The sequence below is a fragment of the Osmia lignaria genome, chromosome 2 (assembly GCF_051020975.1).
Source record: "Osmia lignaria lignaria isolate PbOS001 chromosome 2, iyOsmLign1, whole genome shotgun sequence".
Lineage (NCBI taxonomy): Eukaryota > Metazoa > Arthropoda > Insecta > Hymenoptera > Megachilidae > Osmia > Osmia lignaria.
In genome coordinates, this window is record NC_135033.1 from 11,165,285 (window position 1) to 11,176,789 (window position 11,505).

The 11,505-nt window shown below is 33.8% G+C and overlaps 3 protein-coding genes across 3 annotated transcripts; 1 reads left to right on the plus strand and 2 right to left on the minus strand.

The window, feature by feature from the left end:
• Nucleotides 1-56: 56 nt before the first annotated feature.
• Membrin (Golgi SNAP receptor complex member 2) lies at nt 57-1,376 on the minus strand. The gene is made up of 2 exons (XM_034333810.2): nt 961-1,376; nt 57-815 (listed from the first exon to the last, which is right to left on the minus strand). The coding sequence occupies exons 1-2, from the start codon at nt 1,098-1,100 to the stop codon at nt 317-319; spliced, it is 639 nt and encodes a 212-aa protein (XP_034189701.1). The 5' UTR covers nt 1,101-1,376; the 3' UTR covers nt 57-316.
• A 2,158-nt stretch (nt 1,377-3,534) lies between these two features.
• On the plus strand, nt 3,535-5,542 carry Pbp49 (proximal sequence element A Pbp49). The gene is made up of 5 exons (XM_034334048.2): nt 3,535-4,218; nt 4,289-4,475; nt 4,552-4,824; nt 4,884-5,128; nt 5,207-5,542. Exons 1-5 carry the CDS (start codon nt 4,022-4,024, stop codon nt 5,475-5,477), a joined length of 1,173 nt encoding a protein of 390 aa, XP_034189939.1. The 5' UTR covers nt 3,535-4,021; the 3' UTR covers nt 5,478-5,542.
• Nucleotides 5,530-11,483, minus strand: LOC117608625 (protein O-mannosyl-transferase TMTC4). Its single transcript, XM_034334029.2, has 9 exons — nt 8,180-11,483; nt 7,878-8,103; nt 7,627-7,810; nt 7,374-7,553; nt 6,853-7,313; nt 6,406-6,786; nt 6,234-6,341; nt 6,032-6,173; nt 5,530-5,961 (listed from the first exon to the last, which is right to left on the minus strand). Exons 1-9 carry the CDS (start codon nt 8,208-8,210, stop codon nt 5,530-5,532), a joined length of 2,145 nt encoding a protein of 714 aa, XP_034189920.2. The 5' UTR covers nt 8,211-11,483.
• Nucleotides 11,484-11,505: the final 22 nt, after the last annotated feature.

Genomic DNA, 11,505 nt, shown 5'->3' on the forward strand with positions numbered 1-11,505 from the left:
AATTAAATTGCAACTTTTTAAACTCTTAAATCTATTTTTCATTTTTGTTTTATTATACAAATACATGTGTTATGGTGTATAATTAGCAACAACTATGAATTTTAGTTTCACAATACAACACGCAATTTAGTGGATAAAAGATGAAGCAGTTAACATTATTAATTCGAAGATTTTAAGTGTCTCTTTTGTACTGTAAATAAAACATATCACATTTTATATACCCTTATTTGTTTAATACATTAACAAAAGAGATGCTTAAATAATATTACTGTTAATTGCATCACCTTGTATACATTTAAAAATAAGAAATCAGTTCTTATGTAAAATAAATTATAATTAAAATAATAACAATAATAGTGAATAGCATCCCACCAACTAAGACAAATCCATCCTGTTTTGCTCTGTGCTCTAACAGTCTCATTGTGGTATTTGAAAGTCCTAAAGTGTTTCCAATATCTATTAATCGTTTGTGAGCTCCTTTCAAAGTTATTCTTTGCGATCTCAAACTATCTAAAATACTACTTCCACTCTGAAGAAGATCATCTACTCCATGAATTGCATTTTGTAAACTAGAATTTTGTTGCACATTATGATCTATCACAATGTCAACTTGAGCATTTGTAGTAAACTTTTTAGACAATAATGCTTCTCTTTCTGCTTCTTCTCTTTGCTTCATCATCATTTTTCTTCTCCAAGAATTTAGAGCAGCTGTTAGGTGACGGCTGTCATACTTCAGCTGATCTACTCGCATTTTAGCATTTTGCCTTTGAAATATAGGGCCTTTAAGGCACAACACATCTAACCTTTCACAATTGCTACAAAGTACAAAGAAAACAATACAATAATTGTTACATACAAACAAAATATGATCATTATGTATATTATATGCATAATATGTGAACCTATAAATTCTTTGTAAATTTCATAAATGTACAAAGCTAAAATTCAGCAATTAACTACCTGTTGATAAGATTTATTTTTGATTCAATATTATCTTCTATTTCCTGGATGTTTAAGTTAGGTGAGTATTTCTCAAGTTGTGAGAAAAGATGTTGTGTTTCTTGGACTAATTTGTTTGTTTGATGATATAATGGTTCCATGCTTTTTAATAAATATTTCTATTCGTCTTTTAACAATAAAACTTATGACGTGTACTACACATACTGACAGCTTGGACATGTGGAACAGTGGTTATCAAAATTTATTTGCTAATCCATCTTGAGGAACTTGTTAACATACAAAATACTGAATAACTATGAGAAACACTGTACAATCGTTTGTGATTGATTGTGAGTCTATTTTTAACGTTCGTGACAAATTAGTTCTTTTGTAATTAGCAATTTTAATTCAATCATGATGTGAGCCGAAACTTTTTAGTAATTTTTTATAATAAACAGATTTTGTGATAACTGATAACTATAATTGAGTGGAAATCATTTGTGATTTACAAATTTTCATTTATGTGAGTGAATAATTTCTTAATTATTTACAAGTTTGTTTTATAATAAATAATTGTAGTGCGCATGCGCTACAGATCCGGTCAAACCCATCACTATTCGGAACAAGTGAGTTTCACGATTTGTTCGTTTTCCGTTCTTATATTTCGCTAGATCCGGTCAAACCCATCACTATCCTGAACAAGTGAGTTTCATGATTTGTTCGTTTTCCGTTCTTATATTTCGCTAGATCCGGTCAAACCCATCACTATCCCGAACAAGTGAGTTTCACGATTTGTTCATTTTTAGGTCTTATATTTCGCTACTTGCTTCGGGGTCCCTGACACCCCAAGACGATATTCGGGGTTCCTGAGAACCCCAAGATGGTATTCGGGGTGCCTAAGAACCCCAGATAATACCCGGGGTTCCTGAGAACCCCAAGATGGCATTCGGGGTGCTTGAGAACCCCGGATGGTGTCCGGGGTGCCTAAGAACCCCAAGATGGCACTCGGGGTTCCTGAGAACCCCAGGATGTCGTTTGGGGTGCCTAAGAACCCCAAGATTATAAGATGTCGGTGTGCAGAGACAGTCAATGGTGCTTCGGGGTCCCTGACACCCCGGGTGTCATAATGGCGGTATGCAGTGCCGACTGTTCTTCGGGGTCCCAAGCACCCCAAATGCAATAGTATCAGTATGCAAACAGTGTCAACGGAGCTTCGGGGTCCCAAGCACCCCAAATGCCATAGTATCGGTATGCAAAAGCATCACTAGTGTTTCGGGGTCCCAGGAACCCCGACTGCCATGATGTGGGTATGCAATCAGTGTCGTTGGTACTTCGGGGTCCTAGATACCCCAGGATGGAATCAGGTCGGTACACACAGATCGCCACCGATGCTTCGGGGTCCCTGACACCCCAGGATGATATGTTGATATGCAGATAGAGTTTACCCCGCAATTTACATCCCCGAATTCTTTGTATTCCTGCATCTCTTACATCCTTGGATTCTTTTCATCCCTACATTCCTTTTATCCATACATTACTTACATCTCTTCATCCCTTACATCTATGCTTCCCTTACATCTCTACATCCCCAACATCTCTGTAGCCCTTACATCACTTCATTCCTACATTCTTTCCATCTCTACATTCGTTACCTCTCTTCATCCCTTAAATCCTTACATTCTTATCATCCCTACCTTCTTTTCATCCCTACATTCCTTACATCGCTTCATCCCTTACATCCCTACATTCTTTTTATCTCTGCATCCCTTATAATAAATATATTATAAAGACTGCTTCGAGTAAAGGTAAGTAAAGGTAAGTTAGTTCCCTTTTTCGCCGCCAGAGGGCGCTGATTCGATATCGAAATTTTAGTTAAAATTTTTCCCGCTAGAGGGCCAAAATTTCGGCAAGCTTTAGTTCCTTTTTTTGAAACCAGATGGCGCTGATTCGACGTCGAAATTTTAGTTAAAATTTTTCCCGCTAGAGGACCAAAATTTCGACGAGCTTCAGTTGTTTTTTTTGCCGCCAGGAGGCGCTATAATGTGATGCTTACAAAAGGGATGCAAGGATGTAAGGAATGCAGAGATGTAAGGGATGCAGGGATGTAAAGAATGCAGAGATGTAAGGGATGTAGGGATGTAAGGGATGCAGGGATGTAAGGAATGCAGGGATGTAAGGGTTGCTGGGATGTAAGGGATGCAGGGAAGTAAGGGGTGCCGGGATGTAAGGGATGCAGGGAAGTAAGGGGTGCAGGGATGTAAGGGATGCAGGGATGTAAGGAATGCAGGGATATAAGGGATGCAGAGATGTAAGGAATGCAGAGATGTAAGGAATGCAGAGATGTAAGGGATGCAGGATTGTAAGGAAAGGAGAGATGTAAAGGATTTTTTTTTTTTTTTTTTTAACGTGGGGAAATCTTGCATAAGACCCCCCACCGACCCCTGGGGGAGGGCGGCGGGGGAGTGTCAGATTCCTACTGACTAAAACCCCACGGCGACCGACACTGACGCTAAAGGAGGGCTCTGGGACCTTATGTATATTACTCCGGAGCCGTCCACTTATTTACCTGCCACATTGGTACCCATCTTGGGTGCTTAGCATTTTGGCCGACACCGGGGGTCGCACCCGGTACCGGCCTCTCCTCGGGCTGCGGGCAAGGGCGTCTGGAGCCCCTACTTCCGATGCCAGCAGCCCTGACCCCCGAGATAAAAGAAATAATCTAAAGAATAGATTTGAAGAGACTGATAATTTCGAAATAACCAATTGAAGACGCGAGTAAAATATTGAACAATTGCGTGATAATTGCCAGTCAACTTTGCGTTCGTCAATTCGTGAGTCCGATCCGCCATTTTCTTGACGGTTGACAGACATAAATTTCAATATTTTATAACTTTTTGACGATTTGGATAATATAAGGACCAGACTACCATTCTTTAGAGCCTCCAGAACACGTCCTTCAAATTTTTTTGCATTCTGTTCAGAAATGACGACGTAATTTGAAAACTCGTTTCTAGGGATTTTTCGAGGGTCTGTCGGTAAAGTTTTCGACGCTAGCATCACCAAATATTATATTGAAAGAATAATGGATGACGTGTATAAATTTTATAACAACAATGCATCATCAAAGATACAAATAAAAGAATATTTTGATGAATACTTAAATATGATAAGATATGCCGATTGTTTTATGTCTATGAAAAAAGATACTGCTGATATTATATCACTAATGGGAGTAGAACTTGAGGACGAAGAAATGTCCATGTTGATGAATTATTGCAGGTATTATTTAGTTCAAATTATATCTATAGCATTACCATTTTTAATAATATAAATTATATGTGACTTTTAGCATTGACAATTTAACAGTAAATGGGGAATTTCCAAAACTACTTAATACCAGAAAAATGAGAAAGAAAGAAACATTTGATCCTCAGGAACCGGTAGATGTACCCTTGAAAACAATTCAACATTTAAGAAAAAGATTTAATCGAGATACTAGACAAATTTCTTATAAGTATCAAAGTGAATTATTTATAGTAAGTATTTTATTGTTAAGTCAAACTCAAGTATCAATAAATATTTTTAATATACAATTATAATACCTCCCTTTAGGATACTGAAAAAACAAAAGAAATAAGTGGACCACAAGTTACACCTGGTAGAGATATTCTTATTTCTATTAGAATTTATCATCCTTTCATGCAACGTACAAAGAATGTACCCAAGAGAGAATGTGGCTCAAAATTAAGATTAAATAATATACTTGGTATATTAGGTTCTCAGACACTTGCTGATTTACGAGATAAAATATCATGTATGTCTGATTACACTGTTTCTAGGGAATGTAGTGAAAATTTGAATAATGCAGTAGGACCTATGGCAAAGGTAATTCATCTTTACATATCTTTTAAGCAGTTATATAACATATGTCTGACATATTGTAGGATGTATATAAATCAGGATTCTTTTTTATTGAAGACACCTTTTATAATGATACGAGATGCCCAGCAAATGTTGATTATAGTAAAGTGATTATTGATTGGGCACAGAGACGGTCAAACTTGGGACCTTTTAAAACTGCTGTAATGGAAGATTGCCGAATAGATTCCTTGCACTTGAGATTTGGATATCCATGGGTGTACAAGCACCAAGGTGGTTGTGAACATTTGATTGTTTTTAGCGATGCTAGGTAATTTAATTATTTCGTAAAAAAAATTCCTAACATTAAGAATGCATTGTTTTCGATTTAAAACATTACTATCTTTAGGTTGATTAATTCTGATGATGATTTAGCTGTATCTGTATATCCCAAGGTGCTCAGATTAAGACCTATGACTTCTAAATTTTGTATGATATGTGGTATATACAATGCACAATGGATTACAATGGATCACGAAAGAATACCACATAATCCTTGTTATTTTTGTGATACGTGTTTCAAATCATATAATTACATTGATGGTAAAAAGATAGGAAATTTTAAAGCATACCCATATCCGCGTAATATGGAGGCTGTAAAGGGAAAAATAGATGTATAAATATGTGTTTCATTTTTATTATAAATTTAATTTTTTATATAAAAATAAATTATTATATTGCCGTTTTTATAGAATACAACTTTCTTAAATTATCCCTTGCACTATTTAGTTGTGGTTTAATTTTTAACGCCTGTTTGTACATATATTCTGCTTCACGAAATCTATTCCATCGGTGGTACAATACACCTAAATTCGTATAAAACATAGCGTCTGCAGGATTTTTTGATATTGCATTTTTAAAATGTTTTTCTGCTTCTACAAAATTTCCAACTTTGCCTAGCATGTTTGCAATATTAAAATGAATCGAAGCATCACCTGGTAGAAAATGCAAAGCTTGATAACCCATTTTAAGCGCTTCTTCGCGCATACCTAAGTCATCAAGAAGTAATATTATGTTTGTCCATGCTCTTCTGTGTGTTTTTCTTTGCCTAGTAGCAGATTCCCAAGCTTTCAATGCTTTGTCATAATTTTTTTGTTCTAGATACTGCAATTATCGTAGTTTAGTTTAAAATGATTATTTTCATATTTGCATGATTAATGTTTAAGTTACCTACCAGTACTCCCAAATTATATAAGCAATCAGGATATTTGCTTCTATGAGAAAGAGCAGTTAAATAACTTTTTTCTGATTCTTTATACTTTCTAAGAGCTGACAAGACAATACCTAAGTTCATCCATGCTGTAGCAAAATCCTCCCTAAAACACACAATTATTCTCATCATTATATCTTAAATAAATAAGAATAGTTCAACTTACTGCAGTTCAATAGCCCGTTTAAACAAAGTTTCTGCTTCTACATATTTTCCTTGATCTTTAAGTAAATTACCAAGATTGTTCATAGCTTGAGCATATGTAGGATTTAATCTATTTAACAAATTGTGCAATTAATTCCTTTACTTTTAAGTACACCTATTATTGTTTTCTATACCTTAAAGCTTCTTGGTATTCATACTGGGCTAGTATCAAATTTCCAACATCGGCAGCATTTTTTGCAATATTATAATGAACTTTTGCATTTAATGGACAAACATGCAATGCTGACCTAAACAGTGTGGTCTCAGTTTTCCACTGTTCACTTCTTACCCACGACTTTGTAAAAAATAATACAATTAAAATTGTATATGATAGTAGTAAATACTGTGTAGGAACTCGATTACAAAGCTTTTGTAATCCTATAACAATTAAAAGACAATAACCGGCAGAGGGAATGTATAATGTTCTCTCTGCTAAAACAAAACCAACATTAAAAAAGATGTTGCTAGCTGGCAAAAATGGAATAATGAGCATTACTAGTCCCATAATTGAGTATCTATAAAAGAAAGAAAATACACTCCTATTATTAGAATTTAATTTTAATTGGTTACTAACTAATTACCTTAGATATTTATCTTCATAGGAGTTGACAGTGTACATAAACATTGTGCCAAGTACTAACCAGAAAAGAATAACAAAAGATATTCTTTTTTCATAAGTGGTAATTAAAGGTATGCAGCCCATTGACCAGTCAAAACACAACCATTGAGGACAAATTAATAACCATATATTCAGACAATAAATATAACTATAATTCAACATTCGTAAAAATATATTACTCATGAATGATGCTGGATTATCTACAGATTGGAAAGTTGGAGCTTTGAATCCCATAACACAGAATCTTGAAAAAATAAGTATTAAACCAGATGTAAGCAATATAAATAGTCTGATTAACAATTTCTGCTTTTGTCTAATAAATTGTTTTATTACTATCCAAGAAGGCTTTTTCATAATATGTATAATTAAATCACTTGAAAGTATTTTATTTACAATTAGAAGATCATATACACAGCAAATTCCCTAAAAAATGATAATTATTATTAATAATAATAATTAATAAGAAGTTTTCATGATTCTTACCACTGCAGTAATTCCTGTTTCTTTGCATAGCATTGCAATTGCAATGAATACAATACAACCACACATACTAAGCCATCTGTGTATTAATTTTTCTGCATAAATTGAACAATGATAACATAGGATAGATATCCATATGAACAAAGCACATAATAATTCTGCTCTACCCACAATACCACAAACCTATACATTTAAATGAATCATTAAAATATGTTTCTTTTTTAGAAAAGATATAAATAAATTGATTGTTATTTACAGCTTCTGCATGTATCGGATGAACAGCAAACAATGCAATAGCATAAAATGCAATATTCTTCTGTTTTGCACCCAATAGTATATTGAATACTGGCAACATTAACACACAAACCAGTGTGTGTAATATTATATTTACTATATGATAATCTTGAGCTATCAAACTTTCACGGAGCCAAAAGTGTAATCTAAAAAAGTTATCTGTTTACAATAAGTGATCAAATGTGTTAGTTTCTTTCATATGACTCACTTTACCGAAAAGTCAGAATTGTAAGTGGTCGATATGATTTATGACTTTGTTTATTGGTCAGCTTAGTTCCCCAAAAATCATTGTTAAATATATCCCAGAGAGGAGTACTTTGTACATCTTCATTGTTTAGAATAGCTTCAGAATCATCAAATACAAATTCTCCATTGTAACTGTTAGCAAAGCACAGAGATAATAAAATGATCATAAGGACAGAAAATGGTAATGGAACATCTGAAAACATTAATTATTATACATATTGATATTGATCATAACATGATGTTTGTGTAGTATCAAAATAATAATTCACCTGGTAATCCAGTATTTAATTTTGATGACATATTGCTTTTTATTGAGCTTAACTTGTTAAATATTGATGTTAATGCTCACATGACTGCATCAGATCATTTGTATGTTTACAATTTATATCCAACCATGTGCATAGTAGTGACTATAGATACAAAAAATTTGACATGCCTTTACCCTCAAAGGGTTGCGATTTTGGGGGTCCCAGACACCCCCAGGTGAGTTAAGGTCTGCGATCTGCATGTTAAGGAGGGTCATAGCGCATGCGTGGCGGCGCCGCGATCTATGAAAAAGCTGTTTCGCGCTAAAGCGCATCAGTTTGTCTGCGGACATCAACCAAAGGTAGGGAGTTATATATTTCGTTTTCGCCTGTCGCGCCATCTATGCAGAAACGGCTGAAACTACTCAGTAACTTATCGGCCGTTTTTCCGGAAAGTGTTCCCCCTTAGATAATCAATCGGTAAGTCGTTGAGTAGTTTCAGCCATTTTTGTATAGATGTCGCTAGGGTCGAATTTCAAAAATATTTAATTTATAGCGGTTTTTTTAAAATACAAATTTGTGAATACAAGATTGTCAAACAATGAATCTTCCATTTTCTGTATGTCAACCACACTTTTATTCGTGTGAAATTACAGTTCTGTGCATCATTTACTGTAAATAATTATTATTTGGCAACGATTTAAAAAGAAAGCGGGAAGAGAATGATAAATTATCACAATTACAAGTGACATTTCTTTTACCAATCATTTTTATTAACTTGCAAAATTACCTTAATTGTCTACTCATGCACAGATAAAATATATAAATAAAAATGTAGGTAAATGGTGAACGTGAGTGTATTATCGAAACCGTCTAAGCACGCGTGTGCGAATATTAACCATGAATTTAATATCTCAACCGTACCAGTTGTCCCATGAAAAATAATCATTCTTCCTTAGAAATAGACACGGAATCGCTCGAGATAACTGCTTGATTCAGAAGTCGTGTAACAGATCGCTAGAACAGTGATAAACCTATCATACAGTAATGAATAAATATATAACAATCGAATACATGACCAAATGCAATTACGAATAACTAAACATTTCTTATTCCTTTTTTTCTTGTTTTAACTTTCGTTCAATGGAAATTTGATGGATACTATGTTGTCATGATGAAACTCTATAAAAGAGATATGCACATATATATACATATATATGGTAAAAAAATTATAACGAGCTATATAAAAGATACAACTGTAAATGTTAATAGTTACATCTTTGGATAGTCAACAAAAGCGATCACTCGCAAAAAATGGTTCTCTGGGTGCGGAAAATGCAGCAGAGAAATTAAATAACCTCCTCTAAAATATTAACCCTTTACTTGGAGATCCTTAATCCTTAATCTATAATCCATAATTATTATTTTATTTCAACGAAAAAAGAGTTATTCGTTCTGTAATTTTATCTCATCAAATAAAGGGTTAACTATCCCTTTTTTTTAGAAATATTACGGCGAACTTCACTAATTCGATTCTGCAAGATTTTAACATTAAACCTTTCCCAATCATCGTATCAGTGATGAAAATTCGTCAATGTAAAGTAAAACGCGTATCGTTGTTGATAGCTTGGTAAACACGAATTAAAAATAGCTGATGAAAAAGAAGATCGTGCAATTAACTAAATAGGTACGCAAACAACAAGAACAATATGTACTTGTTTACCAAGCATCGATTTAGAGCACCAAGCGAGTGTAAATATTTAATTCTGGGACATTTTTCTTTTTACAACTTAATTAATTTTCTTCATTTCTTTGTTTATCGATAGTTTTTAATTTGTTTAAACTTCTCTTCTCAACGCTCTGTTGGTAAACAAGATACCTTTCATCCAAAGAAATGAAAAATATTTTTTACTAAATTACCGTAACTAATACGTTGGATATTATTTTATTACTAACATATTCTCGTTTAAATGGAAATTTTCTGTTCCAGGATTAAATATCCTTTACGACGAAGGAAATTTTTACACGCATCAATAAGTAGCTTGCAATTCATCAAATAACATGGAAGAAATTAAGAAGAACAAATGAATTCGCCGTTTTCGTTACGTGAATTATAGCACACATTTCGACTAGAGTAGTATATATTCTATGTACGCGATTAAAATCAAATTTGCGGAAAAAGTAATATATACATATTCCAGCAGTCTTGGCGGTTCAAGCAAATTGCGATAGTGTAACTGTACCCTTGATCAGGGCGTTCTATTAAGAAACAATAGATATATATATATATATATATTATTCGAATAATTGTCCATTTAATATTAGAACAACAAGGGAATAAAATTCACGCAGAAACAAGATCTCACAATCGATTAACATGTTCGCTATCAGCGCTCAATTTTTTTCTCCCTTTTCTTTTTATAAAACACTGAATAAAATAACATAATTTCGAGTCATATACATCATTTATAATACTATACTACTTAATATCATGTTATACCACAAGTGAAACAACCTTTGTTTATTTTTAATGTACCCATATATATAAGATAACAATTTTAGATTGTAACACATATACGGAACGCTGGTAGCGAATCTGTTAATAACTGAATGGTAACAATGAAGAGAGACATACTGAGAAATAACACAGGGTACAAATTGGTCTCCAAACTCGCAAACTTATTAAGTTGTTGAACCGCATTTAAGTGTTCTTTTTCCCAACGAAATTATACCACACGTTCTTCGACGATCGTATACAACGGGAAAATACTCTTTTTCCCGAAGAAAGTTTAAAAATCGAAGAATCTTCTATATATTTGTGGTCGAATTTTTCATTACTTTAAACGATAAATGATTCCTTAACAGCGTTAAAAAGTACATAAAATCTCTGTTACCTTATTAAACTAATTAAAAAAAGAGAGAGAGAGAGAGAGAGAGAGAGAGAGAGAGAGAGAGAGAGACAAATAGAGAAGAAACAATGAATATTTAGAATGCATCGTTTCGAAGAGAACACTACGAAGCAACTTTAAACTTAGATTACAAAAGCTACGTTCGCTAAACGTTCAATAAACAAGGGGAAATTCGAACGCACTCGATATTTCCCAGAGCCTTAATAACATTCGTCGCTTATTGTTGAAGAGAACAATGTGTCGTGTATCGTTTAAGCACGATCTTCATTCAGAATTTCTCTGTTTTTTCTTCTTCTTTTCCTCTCCTAGTTTCGCGTCTTTGGCTTGTTACTCTATCGTCTCGGTACAAACCTACTTCGAAATCGCAAACGAAATCGCAAAGCCTGAAGCAGTCTGCAACCATCGACAAAAAGAAGACGAACACCCATTTACGAGTACTCT